Below are 24,500 nucleotides of genomic sequence, written 5' to 3' on the forward strand. Positions count from 1 at the left end.
CCCCAATTTTTAAAAGTGAGGGGTCCCTGGGACCCACTTTTTGGGGGGCTCAGCGCGATCACTGCAAGCTGTTTTAGCAGAAGCTAAGTCAGCCATAATCTTATTGAGGTTTTCTTCGAAAAGGATGTCTCCCTTAAAAGGGAGTACCTCCAGGGTTTTCTTAGAGTCCAGATCCACAGACCAGGAAAGCAATCATAGAATCCGGCGAGCCAGTTTGGACGTAGTAGAAGCCTTGGCCGCTAGGATACTAGCACCAGAAGCCGCCTCTATAATGTAATGAGAAGCTGTGACAATATACGATAAGCATTGTCTATCATGATCAGAAGCGCTGGAAGACATCTCAGCTTCCAACTGCTGAGCCCACGCTTCAATAGCCTCTGCAGCCCATGTCGCTGCAATGGTGGGCCGATGCGCAGCACCTGCTAAGGTGTAAACCGCCTTCAAACAACCCTCCACACGCTTATCTGTAGGTTCTTTCAAAGACGTGACGGTAGTTACTGGCAGAGCTGATGATACCACTAGCTGCGCCACCTGCGAATCCACTGGCGGGTGTTTCAAAAAATTTTCTTAGCTCCGCAGCGGGGGGATAGTGAGTCAGCATCTTGTGAGGCGTGAATTTCTTTCCTGGATTTTCCCAGGACTCCTGCCGTATGTCAACTAAATGATCAGAATGAGGTAAAACCTGTTTAACTACTTTCTAACGTTTAAATCTGTCCGGTTTCTTAGGGGCAGCATCAGGCTCCGGGTCATCCGTAATCTGAAGAATGAGCCTGATAGCCTCCAACGAGTCAGGAACATCCACCTGTGAAACAGATTCCCCATCAGAAGCGTCAGGATCAGAAGCTGTGGGGTCAGTATAAACGCCAGCCTCATCAGACGAGGTGTCTGGGACGTTGGTGGATTGTGAGGAAGTACTGGCCCGCTTAGCGGACCCCTTGGTCTTAGGCGGGGGCGAGGGTTAGACTTCTGAGTAGTCAGTGATTGGTTCAATTGCGGTAACTGAGCAGACAGTTGATCTGCCCAAGGCGGGTTAACCGCTGGGACCATAAGCGGGTGTACCGGCACAGGAGGTCCCATAGGGGGCATTAATCTAGGTATCAGCATATTCAAAAGCGTGGAGAAAGTAGCCCAAAGCGGGTCATTTTGAACCCCCGTTGCTACGATCCCACTGGGGGGTAAGAAGCCCCCAGAACCTGAACTCTCAGCTGCTATATTTTCCTCAAATGCGTCTGCAGCATCACCACCACACAATGTAGGATCAGCCCCAGCTCCGCTGCCCCTTGTAGCTGACATATACGAAAGCTCAATGCAGGGCAACCCAGTACAATATTAGCAGCACAATACCTGACAAGAACCCCCTGTGCAGTGTTTCAGCACAAACGGGGAATTCAAGAGGTATGTGGTGACTAAAAATCACAGAGAAAAATACACACTGAGTATATTTTGTGAAACACCTATATTAAATGATAAACCTGACGCACTTAGCCCCCTCAGGTTATAGAATATAGGGATAGCAATCTGAGTGAGATACACAAAATGGAGGTCACACAGCAGCTATATGCACACACACATAGATTACACAATGCAGAAATTATGACATGCAATAAAACTGCACTGGACTAGCAATACAAAGTAGTACTAAGTATAGCTATACACAATAGATATAACAATGCACAGTAAAGACTGGATGTATATCACTGGGTACTTGTACTATATAACCCTGACTAAATGCACTCTTTCATAACTAACACAGTCAGCAGACATGTAGAATACTTAAGTGTCCTGTAAAATGCAGTGCTGACATGCAGGCGGCTTTATAGAGGAGGATATGCCCACTGGCCGCAAGGGATTGCGATTTACAGCGGGTCCCGTCGAGGGGATCCATTTATCTCCTCCCTGAGTGCGGCCACGCAATCCAGGAGAACAGCGGTAGAGTGTGTGTGTGACTAACTGGAAGAAACCGTAGCCTCCGCTGTCAGTACCCGGCAACCAGGGCACGGGAGTATACAGCGCCGCTGGGGCAGGTGATGGAGCTGCAGCAGGAGATGTCTGACTGACAGCTGACACAGTCAGCGTCTCTGCTGCAGCCCTTGAAGTTTTCATTTTTTATTAAAAGCTTCTCAGGACTGCTGGAGCAGCCCCCCTGTTGTATGCTTGCTTACTGCATGGCACCAACTACAAAACTGAGCTCTTGTGCACGGAGGCGGGGTTATAGAGGAGGCGGTGCTATGCATTTTGGGAAGAAGATCAAAGCTTTGAGCCAGTTGGTGCCTTGGATCAAGATCCTACTCCACACCCCAATGCATAGTTGCCTACCCTCCCTCATTCTGCAGGAGACTCCCTGAAATAGCAGCAATCTCCCTGACTCCCTGAATAGACCAGCAATCTCCCTGATTGCACCTTACCCCCATTATATAGCTGTTATATTCTTGGGGGGGGGGGGGGGGGATCCGAGATATATACAGTACATGGGATAATTCGTGCCAATTCCTGTATTGGTTATATTGGTTGTACTGGTTATAAGGCACAATGATCCCTATGGCTACATGCATTTTAAATAAGGTTTCTAGTGGCCACTCACAGTATATGGAACCTCTTGTAAAACACAATACACGAACATATCTTGTAAAACACAATACACGAACATATCCTGCAAATAGATCTTACTAACTTTGGGACTCATTTACATTTGTATGTAAGTCATTTTCATGACACCTGTCAGATGTAGCAGTACACGTCCGCGCTGATAGGTGTTTCACAATCTCCCTGAAATGCTTTTTCAAAAGTAGGCAAGTATGCCCCAATGTCATTCCCTGTGGAGCCCAGTGTACCCCGCAGCAGAAATATACATATAATATCTCTACAGGGGCCGGCTAGCAACTTTCAGCCTGGGGGGGCAGACTCAAGGGTATCCGGACTCCAGGTCGACAGCACAAAGGTCGACGCCAATTGGTCGACATGGACAAAAGGTCGACAGGAACAAGGTCGACATGATTTTTTCACGATTCTTTTCTTTTTTTGAACCTTTTCATACTTAACGATCCACGTGGACTACGATTGGAACGGTAAAGTGTGCCGAGCGAAGCGGTAGCGGAGCGAAGGCACCATGCCCGAAGCATGGCGAGCCATGCGAGGGGACGCAGTGCACTAATTGGGGTTCCCGGTCACTACGAAGAAAACGACACAAAAAAACCCTCATGTCGACCTTTTTCCATGTCGACCTGTTGTCCATGTCGACCTAAGGTGTGTCGACCAATTGTTGTCGACCTAAGGTGTGTCGACCTTTGTGCTGTCGACCCTCAGTTCCAGACCCGCATTGCATTCCCTGTGAAAATCATGCTTGAGTCGACAGTGGCCCTGGAACCCTTAAATTGCACTGGTTCGGGGCGCAGTTGTCACCCTGTCCAGCCAGCCCCTGTCTGTCACTATCTATATGACTGTGCCAGCAGTTGCATATGCTTCTTATCCCGACTACAAACACCTAATACAGATTGGAATCTGCGTAGTTACATAGTAAAATTAGAGGGAGGGGGGGTAGCGCCTTCAGAAGAAGGGTATTTAGAAGAAAGGTATACCCTTCACCTAAAAGACTTTTCCCGAGTATACGCAGTCGCAGTGTCATTGACGCCATAACAAATATGACAAACACCGCGAGAGTTCTGTACTTCTTAAGCGCATGCGCGGAAGTTCTCGTTCTTTCCGTGTGTTAGGAGCCGGCTGTCTCCATCATGAGGTAGGACCGGGGCGCGGAATCTGCCGCCATCTGCGGCCAAAACGTCGTCGGAGCTAGTACCCACTCAGTCGTCTGCGCGGCACATGACGAAGCTGTTACCTCCGGCGCTCCGTGCTGTTGTGACCGAGGTGGGGCGGAGGTTACCGGGTCTGCGGCCTCAAAGATGCGCCGTGTCCTGCGTTCTCCTGCATCTCACACGCGAACGGTGACACGCACACCCGTGGCTGCGTTATTGCTTAGCGGGGCGCCCGCTGTGTGGCCCGGGCATGTTACGCTTACATCTATATGTACACCTCTATTCTGTGACGTGTAGCGGCCTACGATCTTTAGGCGCACGGTGTCGTGCACTGTGAGGGTGACCCCGTAGCTGTGTGCTGATTATGGCTGCATGGTGTGACAGCAGTTTTTGTTGTGACCTATTTATTTTAAACGTACTGTGTGCTGACAATTACGTACACTTGCAGGGGTGTGATTCAATTGCAAGCAGTGTCTGAAATGTACTGTAAAGGTGCCCATACATTAGACGACCTGTCGGACAATTTCCCTTAATCTCCCTTGGCAGTCCAAAGGCAAATTATATAGTACAATGCCCATAAGATATATCTTTAAAGGTAGGGGTACGCTACCTGATAGTAGTCGTCTGTCACCGGCATACCATCATTGAATAATATAGTGCATACACACTGAGGGGCAGATGTATTAAGCCTGCAGAAGTGATAAGTGGACGGTGATAATGCACCAGCCAATCATGGATTTGAAAAATGACAGTTAATATCTGATTGGCTGGTGCGTTGCATCACCTTCCACTTATCACTACTTTATCACTTCTCCAGCTTTAATACATCTGCCCCTGAATGTTCTCATTCAGTGATGTCACCGCTGGCATTCCCGAACATGCAGCTCAGCCAGACTCTGACGGATTAAGCTGCATGTTTGCTCAATATTGGTGATCGCTGAACGCAGGAGCGTGCATCGTTCATTGGTCACCAATATTTCCCAGTATACATTGGATGATATAAGCCTCAAAAATAAACGATAACTACTTTCAGATTTATTTTTAAGGCTGAAATCGCATAGTGAGTATGGGCCTTAAGATGTATCTTAAGTCTACATTCAGGAGCATGCTGTTGACTATAGCCTTGGATCTTCCTATGTTATCGTTCATTGACACTGGGGGTAATTCCAAGTTGATTGCAGCAGGAATTTTGTTAGCAGTTGGGCAGAACCATGTGCACTGCAGGGGAGGCAGATATAACATGTGCAGAAAGAGTTATAGGCCCTACACACATGCCGATTTGTTTGAAAGATATGAACGATCTCGTTCATAAATGAACGAGAACTCGTTCATATCTTTCAGTGTGGAGGCTCCAGCGATGAACGATGCGCGGCCCCGCGCTCGTTCATCACTAGTCCCCCGTCGGCTGTGCATGCAGGCCAATATGGACGATCTCGTCCATATTGGCCTGCACTTCAATGTAGCCGCGTGACGGGGGGAGTGAAGAAACTTCACTGCCCCCCCGCCGCCGTATCCGCCGTCGGGCAGCTCGGCGGCGGATCGGCCAGTGTGTAGGGCCCTATAGATTTGTGTGGGTTATTTTGTTTCTGCAGGGTAAATACTGGCTGCTTTATTTTTACACTGCAAATTAGATTGCAGATTGAACACACCACACCCATATCTAAGGGTGTACACACGGTGAGATTCGTACTTAACTGATTCTCACTGTGCGACGGGCCGGGTTGGCACTTAGCCAGTATCACAAGCATATAATGAGTGTGCTTGCGATCCTGGTTCTGTGCAATTTTGGCTAAGTGTCAATCTTGACTATCTCTTCTATAGAGATAGTCAAGATTGACTTGCCTGCACAGTCTATTTTTTCTGCCGATGCCGACCGTGCATCGAATCGGGATCGCAAGGTGACTGTCACCTTGCGATCTGCACTCACTATCTTTTCTTCCGATTCTGACTATATAGTCAGAATCGGAAGAAAATATCTGTGTACACACCTTAACTCTCTGCACATGTTATATCTGCCCCCCCTGCAGTGCACATGGTTTTGCCCAATTGCTAAATTTTTCCTGCTGCGATCAACTTGGAATTACTCCCATTGAACAATCTGCACTATTTAGAATTTGTCTTTCCGATCCGTTGATAATGGCCAAATCGTGCATAATATCGTCTAGTATGTGGGCACCTTTGAACGCTTGCACCTCTTGGCTGCCAACATCGCTAGTTTTCCTTTGTATGCTATAGAGGTGCATAGTAAAATGTTACTTTTCATCCTGTCACTGACACCTGATTTCCTCATGTGGACTAAAGGGCCCTACACACTATGATATTCTAGAAAGATATAGTTAAAAAATTAACAATATATCATTTAATGTGGAGGCCCTGACTATGAACGATGCGCGTCCCTGCAGTCGTTCATCCTTGGTCTATCATCGGTTATCATTGCAAGCCAATTTGGATCAGTCCTCGAGATCTACCAACAGTTCACATTTTCCAGACCACCATGCTGGTGCACAGGTGTAGTCATTACTAATTAAGATGTGCTGCATTCATTCCTAACTGACAATTCTACAGATCTCCATGAGGCCTGGAAAACGTGAACTGTTGGTAGATCTCAGGGTCCGGTTTGGTCAGCCCTGAAATAGATGTTTGCAACGTCAAATTGTTCAGTGTGTATGTGAAAAATCTTTATTGTTCAAATCGTCCAGTGTGTACTGTTGCAGGAAGCATGAAGTAAGTTCTGCTGATAAATTTTAAAATGTGAAAAGTTTAACGGAATACTTTTATTTTTTATTTTTGTAGTAGCAAAGTTTCTCGAGATACACTCTATGAAGGGGTAAGGGAGGTACTCCAGGGAGCCAGGAGGAAGAAGAGAAAGTAAGTGGGGGGTTTTAAAAAATTTTTGTGTTTGTTTTTTTTTGCTCCTATTATGCTTCCTTGCGTTTCAGGTTTCATTCATATACTGCTTTTCTATCATGCTTTACTTTGCTGTACTCCACAAAAAAAACTCGCAATTCACATGAATTTGTGGAAGGTGGAGGCAGTTGTTAATTGGTAGTGCTGCTTTATTATATTATCCTTTATTTATATGGCGCCACAAGGGTTCCGCAGCGCCCAATTACAGAATACATAAACAAATAATCAAACAGGAAAACAGCAACTTACAGTTGATGACAGTATAGGACAAGTACAGGGTAAATAAACAGTTACGTCAGCAGATGACACTGGAATAAGTATCAGGTGGCAGTAGACAGCTGGATGTGGTGCAGTTGAAGATTATTAAAGTAAGAAAGGATAAGCACATGAGGGAAGAGGGCCCTGCTCGTGAGAGCTTACATTCTAAAGAAAGCTTTAATTACAATGGGTGGCGGAACAATTTTTTAAAGTTATTTTCTCTGGAACCCTCCTCCCATAATTGGGGATCCTAGTAAATTAAGAGCTTGTTTGGTATTGGTGTGCATATTTGGCTTGGGTTTGATATGCCAGTGCCCTAACCATCGCTCCTTGCAGCCTAAACCTAACCTGACTGGATCACGCATATTTGATGGCTAGAAACAAATTGACAATGCAGATAGCTGAAGTGGCATGATGAAGCTTTGGTACTGAAAGCTAATTGATGGCAGCCTGGCCATAAATCCAGTTCACCCAATTTCAAAAAGATCCCTGACAACTTAGGGAAAAAGATTCTTGTTGTGTTTCCCCTCAATTCAGTTTGAAGCATTATTTTTATTATAAATTTACTTTAAATTAAAAAAACTGCTTAGCCCAGATTTAAGGGAAAGTGCGTAGGTCACTATAAACCCTTAAAAGCTAGCTCATTTGTGTGTCTTGTAGCGCAAACACTTTTTTTTTTCTTAAATGTATGATATGCTCAGAATGTACAATTCCACTGCTGTTCCTATCAGTTTGGGCTAATTTTTTATCCCCCCTCTTCCTAGGTTTTTGCAAACTGTGGAGCTTCAGGTCAGCCTCAAAAACTATGACCCTCAAAAGGACAAGCGTTTCTCTGGCACAGTCAGGTTGGGACACCTCTTACTATCACCCAGCGTTTGCCTTGCATCACCCTCTTGCTTTCTCCGGTGGAGAGGAATCACTGAGGCAAATATGGGTAGTTCAGTTCACCATGCTCAGGAAGTGAATTGGACGGACCCCTACCCTGGGTCTTAAAATATGAGGGGAGGTGTGGTTTGGTCTTGTGTCCAACACCCACCGACTAATGCTTCGGTGTTATGCAAGGTTTGTGTCTGGATAGAACACCTAGCATTCTAATTTCATTGTTCTTACCATCTAATTTTGTATCTTCAGGCTAAAGTCTACGCCACGACCCAAATTTTCAGTTTGTGTTTTGGGGGATCAACAGCACTGTGATGAGGCTAAAGCAGTGGACTTGCCCCACATGGACATAGAAGCCCTAAAGAAATTAAACAAGAATAAGAAAATGGTGAAAAAGTTAGGTATGTGTATTTGTTGCTTAGGGGGGATATTTAATTAGGGACGTTTTTCGCCTAGACAACAAATTCGTCAGGAGCGAAAAACGTGGATCAGCGAATCCATGTTTTCACACCTGCGCCAGCGAAAATGCTGGCAGATTTTGAGGCATTTTTAATCAATGCTTTTTTTTGCTAAAAGAGTGAAAAGGCATTGGTACAGAAATTGGTGATAATGGCCCACAATTTAAATACGCAGGGGGTGTGAATTCAAATAGCTCTGAAGTTATCAGAGCTAATTAAATACCCCTCTTAAACAGTCTGCACCATTCTAATTATTTGACTATATTGTTCCTATGGAAATGTTGCCTATTCTGTAATATGGTTATATGGACCTACTGCCAGAACTCCTAAAAAGCATGCTATGGGAGTAGGAGTGAAAAAAAGCTAAAAAAGGAGAAACTATTACAATTGCGTGTTGGGGGGGGGAACAAAGCCTATGTTTAGAATGAACTATCATATGGGACAAAGTGGGATATGAAATACGTGTCAAGCTTGTGCTAATGCACCCCACGGTAAATGGTGTGTATGTGTTTTATTTTAACAGCAAAGTAATAAACTGGAAATTGGTGCTGCATTGTACATCAAACATGATTTGAAGTGTCGTGGTAGTTGTGTTTCTGAGGCATTTGAAATCGGTTGTCTTGATCTTTTGCTTGTTCAGCCTAGGATTAACTTGCATATGGTTACTTTGTAAATAAAACAACCAAACGTGGGACGTAGACTAGTCTTTGAAATGGTTACAAGACTGGGTTTTGCCTCGCATACAGTTCATCAGAATTGTTTTGTCTTGCCCCCATAATAGGCTGTGATCTATATACTGTAAAAGTAGGCACAATTGAATACAGGCAACTATAAAAGAATAAACATTGGGCTTTTAGTTAAGCAGCATTATAAGCAAGGTACTGTATAACATACTCATACCCCTTTCACTCCGCACAAATAACCCGGTATCGACCTGGCATATTGCCGATGTGAAAGGGCCATGGTCGAAATCCCGGGTCGCCTGACCCGGTAATTCAACCTGGGAATAAAGCATTGGTCCCGGGTTGAATACCGGGTCAATGGCAGCGTGAACGGGTTTCCAGGTCGATGTGACCCGTTCACTACATAGGGAGAGGCGGCGCGGAGATGAGCTAGTCTCCCAGCTCTGCCCCCGCCGCTATGGTAATCTGCCTGGCATATTGCAAGGTCAGGGAGCTGCCTGTTAGGGTCCAATGCCAGATCCCATCCAGGAAGGACTTGTTTCCAATTCCTGTGTGGGATCTGGCATTGGCGGTGTGAAAGGGGCTTAGGACTTAAATGGTGCAAACCCCGTGCATGTAAAAGTATATCTAGCAGTATTGGTAGGCACAGCATATACTGCATGTCTCTGCTATATACCGATATATGTTGTATTTTAGACACCGCCCACTGTCTTCTGGAAATGCTGCTTTCAGACATCTATATAACTTTTATTTCTCTATCGTCCTAGTGGATGCTGGGGTTCCTGAAAGGACCATGGGGAATAGCGGCTCCGCAGGAGACAGGGCACAAAAGTAAAGCTTTCCGATCAGGTGGTGTGCACTGGCTCCTCCCCCTATGACCCTCCTCCAAGCCAGTTAGATTTTTGTGCCCGGCCGAGAAGGGTGCAATTCTAGGTGGCTCTCCTAAAGAGCTGCTTAGAGAAAGTTTAGCTTAGGTTTTTTACTTTACAGTGAGTCCTGCTGGCAACAGGATCACTGCAACGAGGGACAGAGGGGAGAAGAAGTGAACTCACCTGCGTGCAGGATGGATTGGCTTCTTGGCTACTGGACATCAGCTCCAGAGGGACGATCACAGGTACAGCCTGGATGGTCACCGGAGCCGCGCCGCCGGCCCCCTTGCAGATGCTGAAGTAAGAAGAGGTCCAGAATCGGCGGCAGAAGACTCCTCAGTCTTCTAAAGGTAGCGCACAGCACTGCAGCTGTGCGCCATTTTCCTCTCAGCACACTTCACACGGCAGTCACTGAGGGTGCAGGGCGCTGGGAGGGGGGCGCCCTGGGAGGCAAATGAATACCTATTTTGGCTAAAAATACCTCACATATAGCCTCCGGAGGCTATATGGAGATATTTAACCCCTGCCAGAATCCGTTAAGAGCGGGAGACGAGGCCGCCGAAAAAGGGGCGGGGCCTATCTCCTCAGCACACAGCGCCATTTTCCCTCACAGAAAGGCTGGAGGGAAGGCTCCCAGGCTCTCCCCTGCACTGCACTACAGAAACAGGGTTAAAACAGAGAGGGGGGGCACTAATTTGGCGATATGCCTATATATATATTAAGATGCTATATGGGAAAACACTTATATAAGGTTGTCCCTATATAATTATAGCGTTTTTTGGTGTGTGCTGGCAAACTCTCCCTCTGTCTCTCCAAAGGGCTAGTGGGTCCTGTCCTCTATCAGAGCATTCCCTGTGTGTGTGCTGTGTGTCGGTACGTGTGTGTCGACATGTAGGAGGACGATGTTGGTGAGGAGGCGGAGCAATTGCCTGTAATGGTGATGTCACTCTCTAGGGAGTCGACACCGGAATGGATGGCTTATTTAGGAAATTACGTGATAATGTCAACACGCTGCAAGGTCGGTTGACGACATGAGACGGCCGACAAACAAGTAGTACCGGTCCAGACGTCTCAAAAACACCGTCAGGGGTTTTTAAAACGCCCGTTTACTTTAGTCGGTCGACACAGACAGGGACACTGAATCCAGTGTCGACGGTGAATAAACAAACGTATTCCTTATTAGGGCCACACGTTAAAGGCAATGAAGGAGGTGTTACATATTTCTGATACTACAAGTACCACAAAAGAGGGTATTATGTGGGATGTGAAAAAACTACCATAGTTTTTCCTGAATCAGATAAATTAAATAAAGTGTGTGATGATGCGTGGGTTCCCCCCGATAGAAAATTATGGGCGGTATACCCTTTCCCGCCAAACACCCCTTAAGGTGGATAAGGCGCTCACACGCTTATCAAAACAAGTGGCGGTACCGTCTATAGATAGGGCCGTCCTCAAGGACCAGCTGACAGGAGGCTGGAAAAATATCATAAAAAGTATATACACACATACTGGTGTTATACTGCGACCAGCGATCGCCTCAGCCTGGATGTGCAGAGCTGGGGTGGCTTGGTCGGATTCCCTGACTAAAAATATTGATACCCTTGACAGGGACAGTATTTTATTGACTATAGAGCATTTAAAGGATGCATTTCTATATATGCGAGATGCACAGAGGGATATTTGCACTCTGGCATCATGAGTAAATGCGATGTCCATAACTGCCAAAAGATGTTATGGACACGACAGTGGTCAGGTGATGCAGATTCCAAACGGCACAAAGGTGTATTGCCGTATAAAGGAAGAGGAGTTATTTGGGGTCGGTCCATCGGACCTGGTGGCCACGGCAACTGCTGGAAAATCCACCGTTTTTTACCCTAAGTCACATCTCTGCAGAAAAAGACACCGTCTTTTCAGCCTCAGTCCTCTCGTCCCTATAAGATCATATCTGCCCAGGGATAGAGGAAAGGGAAGAAGACTGCAGCAGGCAGCCCATTCCCAGGAACAGAAGCGTTCCACCGCTTCTGACAAGTTCTCAGCATGGCGCTGAGACCGTACAGGACCCCTGGATCCTACAAGTAGTATCCCAGGGGTACAGATTGGAAGGTCGAGACGTTTCCCCTTCGCAGGCTCCTGAAGTCTGCTTTACCAAGGTCTCCCTCCGACAAGGAGGCAGTATGGGAAAAAATTCACAAGCTGTATTCCCAGCAGGTGATAACTAAATTACCCCTCCCACTACAAGAAAAGGGGTATTATTCCACACTATATTGTGGTACTGAAGCCAGAAGGCTAGGTGAGACTTATTCTAAAAAAAATTTTTGAACACTTACAAAGGTTCAAATCAAGATGGAGTCACTCAGAGCAGTGATAACGAACCAGGAAGAAGAGGACTATATAGTGTCCCGGGACATCAGGGATGCTTACCTCTATGTCCCAAATTTGCCCTTCTCACTAAGGGTACCTCAGGTTCGTGGTGCAGAACTGTCACTATCAGTTTCAGACGCTGCCGTTTGGATTGTCCACGGCACCCCGGGTCTTTACCAAGGTAATGGCCGAAATGATGATTCTTCTTCGAAGAAAAGGCGTCTTAAGTATCCCTTACTTGGACGATCTCCTGATAAGGGCATAGTCCAGGGAACAGTTGGAGGTCGGAGTAGCACTATCTCGGATACTGCTACAACAGCACGGGTGGATTCTAAATACTCCAAAATCGCAGCTGATCCGACGACACGTCTGCTGTGCCTAGGGATGATTCTGGACACAGTCCAGAAAAAGGTGTTTCTCCCGGAAGAGAAAGCCAGGGAGTCATCCGAGCTAGTCAGGAACCTCCTAAAAACAGTGCATCATTGCACAAGGGTCCTGGTAAAAATGGTGGCTTCCTACGAAGCAATTCCATTCGGCAGATTTCACGCAAGAACTTTTCAGTGGGATCTGCTGGACAAATGGCCCGGATCGCATCTTCAGATGCATCAGCGGATAACCCTATATCCAAGGACAAGGGTGTCTCTCCTGTGGTGGTTATAGAGTGCTCATCTTCTAGAGGGCCGCAGATTCGGCATTCAGGATTGGATGCTGGTGACCACGGAGCCCAGCCCGAGAGGCTGGGGAGCAGTCACACAAGGAATAAAAATTTCCAGGGAGTGTGATCAAGTCTGGAGACTTTTCTCCACATAAATATACTGGAGCTAAGGGTAAATTTATAATGCTCTAAGCTTAGCAAGACCTCTGCTTCAAGGTCAGCCGGTATTGATCCAGTGGGAAAAACATCACGGCAGTCGCCCACGTAAACAGACAGGGCGACACAAGAAGCAGGAGGGCAATGGCAAAAACTGCAAGGACTTTTCGCTGGGCGGAAAATCATGTGATAGCACTGTCAGCAGTGTTTCATCCCGGGAATGGAAACTGGGATGCAGACTTCCTCAGCAGGCACGACCTCCACCCGGGAGAGTGGAAACTTCATCGGGAAGTTTTTTCCACATGTTTGTAAACCGTTGGGAAATACCAAAGGTAGACATGATGGCGTCCCGTCTGAACAAAAAACGGGACAGGTATTGCGCCAGGTCAAGATACCCTCAGGCAATAGCTGTGGACGTTCTGGTAACACCGTGGGTGTACCAGTCGGTGTATGTGTTCCCTCCTCTGCTTCTCATACCTAAGGTGCTGAGAATTATAAGACGTAGAGGAGTAAGAACTATACTCATGGCTCCGGATTGGCCAAGAAGGACTTGGTACCCGGAACTTCAAGAGATGCTTACAGAGGTCTTATGGCCTCTGCCGCTAAGAAGGGACTTGCTTCAGCAAGTACCATGTCTGTTCCAAGACTTACCGCAGCTGCGTTTGTCGGCATGGCGGTGGAAAGCCGGATCCTAAGGGAAAAAGGCATTCCGGAAGAGGTCATTCCTACCCTGGTCAAAGCCAGTAAGGAGGTGACCGCACAACATTATCACCACATGTGGCGAAAATATGTTACGTGGTGTGAGGCCAGGAAGGCCCCACAAAGAAATTTCAACTCGGTCGATTCCTGCATTTCCTGCAAACAGGAGTGTCTATGGGCCTCAAATTGGGGTCCATTAAGGTTCAAATTTCGGCCCTGTCGATTTTCTACCAGAAAGAATTGGCTTCAGTTCCTGAAGTCCAGAAGTTTGTCAAGGGAGTATTGCATATACAACCCCCTTTTGTGCCTCCAGTGGCACTGTGGGATCTCAACGTAGTTCTGGGATTCCTCAAATCACATTGGTTTAAAACCAGTCAAATCTGTAGATTTGAAGCATCTCACATGAAAAGTGACCATGCTCTTGGCCCTGGCCTGGACCAGGCGAGTGTCAAATTGGTGGTTTTTTCTCAAAAAAGCCCATATCTGTTTGTCCATTCGGACAGGGCAGAGCTGCGGACTCGTCCCCAGTTCTCTCCCTAAGGTGGTGTCAGTGTTTCACCTGAACCAGCTTATTGTGGTGCCTTGCACCTACTAGGGACTTGGAGGACTCCAAGTTGCTAGATGTTGTCAGGGCCCTGAAAATATGTTCCAGGACGGCTGGAGTCAGGAAAACTGACTTGCTGTTATCCTGTATGCACCCAACAAACTGGGTGCTCTTGCTTCTAAGCAGACTATTACTAGTTGGATGTGTAATACAATTCAGCTTGCACATTCTGTGGCAGGCCTGCCACAGCCAAAATCTGTAAATGCCCATTCTACAAGGAAGGTGGGCTCATCTTGGGCGGCTGCCCGAGGGGTCTCGGCTTTACAACTTTGCCGAGCAGCTACTTGGTCAGGGGCAAAACACGTTTGCTAAATTCTACAAATTTGATACCCTGGCTAAGGAGGACCTGGAGTTCTCTCATTCGGTGCTGCAGAGTCATCCGCACTCTCCCGCCCGTTTGGGAGCTTTGGTATAATCCCCATGGTCCTTTCAGGAACCCCAGCATCCACTAGGACGATAGAGAAAATAAGAATTTACTTACCGATAATTCTATTTCTCGGAGTCCGTAGTGGATGCTGGGCGCCCATCCCAAGTGCGGATTATCTGCAATACTTGTACATAGTTACAAAAATCGGGTTATTGTTGTGAGCCATCTTTTCAGAGGCTCCGCTGTTATCATACTGTTAACTGGGTTTAGATCACAGGTTGTACGGTGTGATTGGTGTGGCTGGTATGAGTCTTACCCGGGATTCAAAATTCCTCCCTTATTGTGTACGCTCGTCCGGGCACAGTATCTAACTGGCTTGGAGGAGGGTCATAGGGGGAGGAGCCAGTGCACACCACCTGATCGGAAAGCTTTACTTTTGTGCCCTGTCTCCTGCGGAGCCGCTATTCCCCATGGTCCTTTCAGGAACCCCAGCATCCACTACGGACTCCGAGAAATAGAATTATCGGTAAGTAAATTCTTATTTTTTGTAACCATGCTCTTCTGACCACTATGTGGACAGCAGTTATCAGATGAGGTTTTTTTTTTTTTTAGAACTGCTGTACAGTACTTTCAAATAACCACAAAATCATAGACCTAACCTTTTTTTATTTTATTTTTCCAGCCAAGAAGTATGATGCCTTCTTGGCCTCTGAGTCACTTATTAAGCAAATTCCTCGTATCTTGGGACCTGGCTTAAATAAGGCTGGAAAGTTTCCCTCCTTATTAACACACAATGAGAACATGGTGGCTAAAGTTGATGAAGTGAAATCCACAATTAAGTTTCAGATGAAAAAGGTAAGGCGTATACTTATGTAGAAATTTATAGCTAATTAAAATGTGACCAGCTCTGTATTTACTACCCCCCCTCCCCCCCAATATGCGGCATGCCTCAGTTTGTCTGGGCTTGCCTCTGTATGGTGACCTTTTATGCAGTTTTCTCCATCTTTGTCTTCAACACTTCATAGGCTGACAACTTTTGTTAGTTACTATAAGGGCTGTAACACACACTCCGGTTTTTCCCGGATGGCAAAAAGCCGGACAAACTTTGTCCGGCTTTTTGCCATCCGGGAGAAACCGGCAGTCGCTCACACAGGACGGCTTTGAGCCGTGTGTGATGCTGTGTGCATGCGCAGCATCAGACATGGCTTCAGAAAAAACCGTTGTGTGTGTGAAAGCTCCCCTTCACACACATGGTTTACTGGCTCCAAAGACGGCCCGGCGGCCGCCGGACCTTCCAGTGGTGAGACCCGGCTGCAACCCGGCAGCCGGGCCGGGGCCGTGCAGTGTGAAGGGACCCTAGCCCTCACACTGTTAACTACAATGCCGGCACGGGAAAAAGCCGTCCGGCTTTTTCCCGGCCGGCAAAAGCCGGGTAGTGTGTTTCAGCACTAAGGGTTTGGACTAACATTAAAGCTTTTCAATTATTCATATGTGCATGAGCTTAAGCCTGCTACTGGTCTGCTGAAGCTGATAGTATGATCATGTTTAAATTGTTTTCTGTCATTTAACTTATCTGGCATGTCACATGGGTTGTGACTGCAGCAAGCAGGACTCTTGCTGACACAGCATCCTGCGTGACTGTGCTGTCCTGCATTCCCTGTATGTTATGGGGGAAATCCCTTCTGCACATATGAGAACAGATCTCCTCCTGAAATGGTTCCCAAAGACTCATCACTCCTGAAATCCTGACCAATAGGGGGAGGGTTATACAGACATAGGATGGAAGAACAGTGGGGGGCCTACCGGTTGGTGATGTGCTAATAGGGATAGATCACCCCTAGAGGGGCTGGGGGATAATTGCCACTTTCTTCTGCGGAGCTATAAACACTAGGTAATTATGCAATTGGAGCTTATGGACATAATGGGTGTTCATTATAATGTTTTAAGTTTAGAAATGTAAATAAAATTTCTGACGTCCTAGTGGATGCTGGGGACTCCGTAAGGACCATGGGGAATAGCGGCTCCGCAGGAGACTGGGCACAAAAGTAAAGCTTTAGAACTACCTGGTGTGCACTGGCTCCTCCCCCTATGACCCTCCTCCAAGCCTCAGTTAGATTTTTGTGCCCGAACGAGAAGGGTGCAGACTAGGTGGCTCTCCTGAGCTGCTTAGGGAAAAGTTTAGTTAGGTTTTTTATGTTCAGTGAGACCTGCTGGCAACAGGCTCACTGCATCGAGGGACTAAGGGGAGAAGAAGCGAACTCACCTGCGTGGAGAGTGGATTGGGCTTCTTAGGCTACTGGACATTAGCTCCAGAGGGACCGATCACAGGCCCAGCCATGGATAGGTCCCAGAGCCGCGCCGCCGGCCCCCTTACAGAGCCAGAAGACAGAAGAGGTCCGGAAAATCGGCGGCAGAAGACGTCCTGTCTTCAAGGTAGCGCACAGCACTGCAGCTGTGCGCCATTGCTCTCAGCACACTTCACACTCCGGTCACTGAGGGTGCAGGGCGCTGGGGGGGGGGGGCGCCCTGAGACGCAATAAAAACACCTTGGATGGCAAAAAATGCATCACATATAGCTCCTGGGCTATATGGATGAATTTAACCCCTGCCAGAATTCACAGAAAAACGGGAGATAGGCTCCGCCCCCTTCTCGGCGGCCTTATCTCCTCAGCACACTGGCGCCATTTTCCCTCACAGCTCCGTTGGAGGGAAGCTCCCTGGCTCTCCCCTGCAGTCACTACACTACAGAAAGGGTTAAAAAAGAGAGGGGGGCACTAATTACGCGCAGTATTAAAAATACAGCAGCTATAAGGGGAAAAACACTTATGCAGGTTGAGTATCCCTTATCCAAAATGCTTGGGACCAGAGGTATTTTGGATATGGGATTTTTCCGTAGTTTGGAATAATTGCATACCATAATGAGATATCATGGCGATAGGACCCTAGTCTAAGCACAGAATGCATTTATGTTACATATACACCTTATACACACAGCCTGAAGGTCATTTTAGCCATTATTTTTTATAAGTTTGTGCATTAAACAAAGTGTGTTTACATTCACACAATTCATTTGTTCCATATACACCTTATACACAGCCTGAAGGTCATTTAATACAATCTTTTTAATAACTTTGTGTATTAAACAAAGCTTGTGTACATTGAGCCATCAAAAAACAAAGTTTTCACTATCTCTCTCACTTAAAAAAGTCTGTATTTCGGAATATTTGGATATGGGATACTCAACCTGTATAATGTTATCCTTGTGTGTATGTATATATGTGTGTATGTATATATGTGTGTATATATATATATGTGTATATATATATATATATATATATATATATATATTATATTAGAGCGCTCTGGTGTGTGCTGGCAAAACTCTCCCTCTGTCTCCCCAAAGGGCTAGTGGGGTCCTGTCCTCTATCAGAGCATTCCCTGTGTGTGTGCTGTGTGTCGGTACGTTTGTGTCGACATGTATGAGGAGAAAAATGTGGAGACAGAGCAGATTGCCTGTAATAGTGATGTCACCCCCTAGGGGGTCGACACCTGAGTGGATGAACTGTTGGAAGGAATTACGTGACAGTGTCAGCTCTGTATAAAAGACAGTGGTTGACATGAGACAGCCGGCTACTCAGCTTGTGCCTGTCCAGACGTCTCATAGGCCGTCAGGGGCTCTAAAGCGCCCGTTACCTCAGATGGCAGATATAGACGCCGACACGGATACGGACTCCAGTGTCGACGGTGAAGAGACAAATGTGACTTCCAGTAGGGCCACGCGTTACATGATTGAGGCAATGAAAAATGTTTTACACATTTCTGATAATACGAGTACCACCAAAAAGGGGTATTATGTTCGGTGAGGAAAAACTACCTGTAGTTTTCCTGAATCTGAGAAATTAAATGAGGTGTGTGATGATGCGTGGGTTTCCCCCGATAACCACTGATAATTTCTAAAATGTTATTGGCATTATATCCTTTCCCGCCAGGGGTTAGGGTGCGTTGGGAAACATCCCCTAGGGTGGATAAAGCGCTCACACGCTTGTAAGAACAAGGGCTCTACCCTCTCCTGAGATGGCTGCCCTTAAGGATCCTGCTGATAGAAAGCAGGAGGGTATCCTAAAATGTATTTACATACATACTGGTGTTATACTGCGACCAGCAATCGCCTCAGCCTGGATGTGCAGTGCTGGGTTGGTGTGGTCGGATTCCCTGACTGAAAATATTGATACCCTAGATAGGGACAGTATATTATTGCCTATAGAACATTTAAAAGATGTATTTCTATATATGCGTGATGCACAGCGGAATATTTGCCGACTGGCATCAAGTCTAAGTGCGTTGTCCATTTCTGCCAGTAGAGGGTTATGGACACGACAGTGGTCAGGTGATGCGGATTCCAAACGGCATTTGGAAGTATTGCCTTATTAAAGGGAGGAGTTATTTGGGGTCGGTCTTTCAGACCTGGTGGCCACGGCAACAGCTGGGAAATCCACGTTTGTACCCCAGGTCGCCTCTCAACATAAGAAGACGCCGTATTATCAGGCGCAGTCTTTTCGCGGGCAAAAGGTTCCTCATTTCTGCCCCGTGACAGAGGGAGAGGAAAAAGGCTGCAGAAATCAGCCAGTTCCCAGGAACAGAAGCCCTCTCCCGCCTCTGCCAAGCCCTCAGTATGACGCTGGGGCTTTACAAGCAGAATCAGGCACGGTGGGGGCCCGTCTCAATGAATTTCTGTGCGCAGTGGGCTCACTCGCAAGTAGACCCCTGGATCCTTCAAGGGATATCTCAGGGGTACAAATTGGAATTCGAGACGTCTCCCCCTCGCCGTTTCCTAAAGTCGGCTTACCGATGTCTCCCTCTGACAGGGAGGCAGTTTTGGAAGCCATTCACAAGCTGTATTCCCAGCAGGTGATAATCAAGGTACCCCTCCTGCAACAGGGAACGGGGTATTATTCCACACTGTTGTGGTACCGAAGCCGGACGGCTCGGTGAGACCGATTCTAAATCTAAAATCTTGAACACTTACATACGGAGGTTCAAATTCAAGATTGAGTCACTCAGAGCAGTGATTGCGAACCTGGAAGAAGGGGACTACATGATGTCTCGGGACATCAAGGATGCTTACCTTCATGTCAAAATTTACCCTTCTCATCAAGGGTACCTCAGGTTTATGGTACAGAACTGTCACTATCCGTTCAGACGCTGTTGTATGGGATGGTCCACGGCACCCCGGGTCTTAACCAAGGTAATGGCCGAAATGATGATACTCCTTCGAAGGAAGGGAATTTTAGTTATCCCTTACTTGGACGATTCCCTGATAAGGGTAAGATCCAGGGAACAGTTGGAGGTCGGTGTAGCACTATCTCAGGTAGTGTTGCGGCAGCACGATTGGATTCTCAATATTCCAAAATTGCAGCTGATTCCGACGACTCGTCTTCTGTTCCTAGGGGATGATCCTGGACACAGTCCAGAAAAAGGTGTTTCTCCCGGAGGAGAAAGTCAGGGAGTTATCCGAGCTAGTCGGGAACCTCCTATAACCGAGCCAAGTCTCAGTACATCAATGAAAGGGTTCTGGGAAAAACGGTGGCTTCCTACGAAGCAATCCCATTCGGCAGATTCCACGCAAGAACTTTCCAGTGGGACCTGCTGGACAAATGGTCCGGGTCGCATCTTCAGATGCATCAGCGGATAACCCTGTCACCAAGGACAAGGGTGTCTCTCCTGTGGTGGTTGCAGAGTGCTCATCTTCTAGAGGGCCGCAGATTCGGCATTCAGGACTGGGTCCTGGTGACCACGGATGCCAGCCTGCGAGGCTGGGGGGCAGTCACACAGGGAAGGAATTTCCAGGGCTTATGGTCAAGCCTGGAGACATCACTTCACATAAATATCCTGAAGCTAAGGGCCATTTACAATGCTCTAAGCTTAGCAAGACCTCTGCTACAAGGTCAGCCGGGGTTGATCCAGTCGGACAACATCACGGCAGTCACCCACGTAAACAGACAGGGTGGCACAAGAAGCAGGAGGGCAATGGCAGAAGCTGCAAGGATTCTTCGCTGGGCGGAAAATCATGTGATAGCACTGTCAGCAGTATTCATTCCGGGAGTGGACAACTGGGAAGCAGACTTCCTCAGCAGACACGACCTCCACCCGGGAGAGTGGGGACTTCACCCAGAAGTCTTCCACATGATTATAAACCGTTGGGAAAAACTCGACAGGTGTTGCGCCAGGTCAAGGGACCCTCAGGCAATAGCTGTAGACGCTCTGGTAACACCATGGGTGTACCAGTCAGTGTATGTGTTCCCTTCTCTGCCTCTCATACCCAAGGTACTGAGAATTATAAGATGGAGAGGAGTAAGCACTATATTCGTGGCTCCGGATTGGCCAAGAAGGATTTGGTAACCGGAACTTCAAGAGATGCTCACGGAGGATCCGTGGCCTCTACCTCTAAGAAGGGACCTGCTCCAGCAAGGACCCTGTCTGTTCCAAGACTTACCGCGGCTGCGTTTGACGGCATGGCGGTTGAACGCCAGATCCTGAAGGAAAAAGGCATTCCGGATGAAGTCATCCCTATCCTGATCAAAGCCAGGAAGGATGTAACCGCAAAACATTATCACCGCATTTGGCGAAAATATGTTGCGTGGTGCGAGGCCAGTAAGGCCCGACGGAGGAAATTCAACTGGGTCGATTCCTACATTTCCTACAAACAGGAGTGTCTATGGGCCTGAAATTGGGGTCCATTAAGGTTCAAATTTCGGCCCTGTCAATTTTCTTCCAAAAAGAACTAGCTTCAGTCCCTGAAGTTCAGACGTTTGTAAAAGGGGTACTGCATATACAGCCTCCTTTTGTGCCTCCAGTGGCACCTTGGGATCTCAATGTAGTTTTTTTTGGGTTCCAAAAGTCACATTGGTTTGAACCACTTAAATCTGTGGAGTTAAAATATCTCACATGGAAAGTGGTCATGCTGTTGGCCCGGGCCTGGGCCAGGCGCGTGTCAGAATTGGCGGCTTTATCCTGTAAAAGCCCTTATCTGATTTTCCATTCGGACAGGGCGGAATTGAGGACTCGTCCTCAGTTTCTCCCTAAGGTGGTTTCAGCGTTTCACCTGAACCAACCTATGGTGGTGCCTGCGGCTACTAGGGACTTGGAGGACTCCAAGTTGCTAGACGTTGTTAGGGCCCTGAAAATATGTTTCCAGGACGGCTGGAGTCAGAAAATCTGACTCGCTGTTTATCCTGTATGCACCCAACAAGCTGGGTGCTCCTGCTTCTAAGCAGACTATTGCTCGTTGGATTTGTAGTACAATTCAGCTTGCACATTCTGTGGCAGGCCTGCCACAGCCAAAAATCTGTAAATGCCCTCTCCACAAGGAAGGTGGGCTCATCTTGGGCGGCTGCCCGAGGGGTCTCGGCTTTACAACTTTGCCGAGCAGCTACTTGGTCAGGAGCAAATACGTTTGTAAAATTCTACAAATTTGATACCCTGGCTGAGGAGGACCTGGAGTTCTCTCATTTGGTGCTGCAGAGTCATCCGCACTCTCCCGCCCGTTTTGGGAGCTTTGGTATAATCCCCATGGTCCTTACGGAGTCCCCAGCATCCACTAGGACGTCGGAGAAAATAAGAATTTACTTACCGATAATTCTATTTCTCGTAGTCCGTAGTGGATGCTGGGTGCCCATCCCAAGTGCGGCTTGTCTGCAATACTGGTACATAGTTATTGTTACCAAAAATCGGGTTATTGCTGTAGTGAACCATCTTTTCTAGAGGCTCCTCTGTTATCATGCTGTTAACTGGGTTCAGATCACAAGTTATACGGTGTGATTGGTGTGGCTGGTATGAGTCTTACCCGGGATTCAAAATCCTTCCTTATTGTGTACGCTCGTCCGGGCACAGTATCCTAACTGAGGCTTGGAGGAGGGTCATAGGGGGAGGAGCCAGTGCACACCAGGTAGTTCTAAAGCTTTATTTTTGTGCCCAGTCTCCTGCGGAGCCGCTATTCCCCATGGTCCTTACTGAGTCCCCAGCATCCACTACGGACTACGAGAAATAGAATTATCGGTAAGTAAATTCTTATATAATCTTATGCTTATTTAAATTGACCGTTTGAGTTGTTAGGGGCTCTTTTTTTTTATTTTTATATAAATTAGCCAGGTTAAAAGGCATCTCTAAACTTGTGTGTTCCAAAATGTAGCTTGGTAGTGGTAACACCTTCTGATCTGCTTCCCCCAGGTCTTGTGCTTGGCTGTGGCTGTTGGGCATGTAAAGATGACAGAGGAGGAGCTTGTGTACAACATCCACCTTGCTATCAACTTCTTGGTATCTCTTCTAAAGAAGAACTGGCAGAATGTGAGGGCCCTCTACATCAAGAGCACCATGGGCAAACCACAGCGTTTGTACTAATTTGTGATACCAATAAAGTGCTTTCATATGATATTTTAGTGTCCGTGGTGAATCTGGTTTTATGCTGTAATTTGCAGTTGGTGGCGTTCTGAACAGATGCATAACTTTCCAAACCTGGTTTGTCTTCAACTTGCACATTAATAAACTTGGCTTGACATTCCATGCTCCGTTAATGGTTTGTATCCCTGCTGACAGGACACTGAGCTCATGAAGTGATGTTTCTCTTACGTCCTAGAGGATGCTGGGGACTCCGTAAGGACCATGGGGTATAGACGGGCTCCGCAGGAGACATGGGCACCTAAAAACTTTTCTCTGGCTGGGTCCACAGGATTATCCACAGGATAACATTGGGATATTGTCGAGCGACAGCGAAAATGGCACCAACACGGTCACGAGCTTTCTGGCCTCCCAGGATGCATTGGGGGCCTCCCCTATATAGTCCCGCCCACTGACTCAGTCAGATCAGTTTTCTCTGACGTGCTAGTTCATGCTGGGGACTCCGTAAGGACCATGGGGAATAGCGGGCTCTGCAGGAGACTGGGCACTCTAAAGAAAGATTTAGTACTATCTGGTGTGCACTGGCTCCTCCCTCTATGCCCCTCCTCCAGACCTCAGTTAGATTCTGTGCCCGGACAGAGCTGGGTTGCTCTTAGTGAGCTCTCCTGAGCTTGCTAATAAAGTATTTTAGTTAGGTTTTTTATTTTCAGAGCGCTTCTGCTGGCAACAGACTATCTATTATGAGGGACTGAGGGGAGAGAAGCAAACCTACTAAGGTTGCGCTTCTTAGGCTACTGGACACCATTAGCTCCAGAGGGATCGAACACAGGACCTGACCTTGTCGTCCGGAGCTGCGCCGCCGTCCCCCTCGCAGAGCCAGAAGCCGGCAGAAGCGGAGAAGACATCGAAATCGGCGGCAGAAGACTCCTGTCTTCACATGAGGTAGCGCACAGCACTGCAGATGTGTGCCATTGCGCCCACACTAACCCACACACTCTGGTCACTGTAGGGCGCAGGGGGGGGCGCCCTGGGCAGCAATTGTTACCTCGTGGCGAATGCTGCATATAGACAGTGGCAGACTGTTATATGTATGAGCCCCCACCATTTATTTTACAAAAAATCGCGAGACAGAAGCCTGCCGCTGAGGGGGTGGGGCCTTCTTCCTCAGCACTCACCAGCGCCATTTTCCTTCCACAGCTCCGCTGAGAGGAAGCTCCCCAGGCTCTCCCCTGCAGAATCACGGTAGAAGGGTAAAAAAGAGAGGGGGGGGCACATAAATTTAGGCGCATTAATCCTAATACTGCAGCTACTGGGTAAACACTAAGTTACTGTGTAATCCCTGGGTTATATAGCGCTGGGGTGTGTGCTGGCAGACTCTGTCTCTCCAAAAGGCCTTGTGGGGGTCCTGTCCTCATTTAGAGCTTCCCCTGTGTGTGTGGTGTGTCGGTACGCGTGTGTCGA

General features: G+C 47.4%; 1 protein-coding gene across 1 annotated transcript; it reads left to right on the plus strand.

Moving 5' to 3' along the window:
* Positions 1-3,638: 3,638 nt before the first annotated feature.
* RPL10A (ribosomal protein L10a) lies at positions 3,639-23,075 on the plus strand. The gene is made up of 6 exons (XM_063954928.1): positions 3,639-3,733; positions 6,543-6,617; positions 7,679-7,759; positions 8,046-8,194; positions 15,328-15,500; positions 22,872-23,075. Exons 1-6 carry the CDS (start codon positions 3,729-3,731, stop codon positions 23,040-23,042), a joined length of 654 nt encoding a protein of 217 aa, XP_063810998.1. The 5' UTR covers positions 3,639-3,728; the 3' UTR covers positions 23,043-23,075.
* Positions 23,076-24,500: the final 1,425 nt, after the last annotated feature.

The sequence above is a fragment of the Pseudophryne corroboree genome, chromosome 2 (assembly GCF_028390025.1).
Source record: "Pseudophryne corroboree isolate aPseCor3 chromosome 2, aPseCor3.hap2, whole genome shotgun sequence".
Lineage (NCBI taxonomy): Eukaryota > Metazoa > Chordata > Amphibia > Anura > Myobatrachidae > Pseudophryne > Pseudophryne corroboree.

What these genes read in the sequence shown, in the direction of transcription:
- RPL10A (XM_063954928.1), top strand. An exon ending in CGTTTCTCTGGCACAGTCAG is followed by an intron (nt 7,760 to 8,045) that starts GTTGGGACACCT and finishes TTGTATCTTCAG; the next exon opens with GCTAAAGTCTACGCCACGAC. An exon ending in GAAAATGGTGAAAAAGTTAG is followed by an intron (nt 8,195 to 15,327) that starts GTATGTGTATTT and finishes TTATTTTTCCAG; the next exon opens with CCAAGAAGTATGATGCCTTC.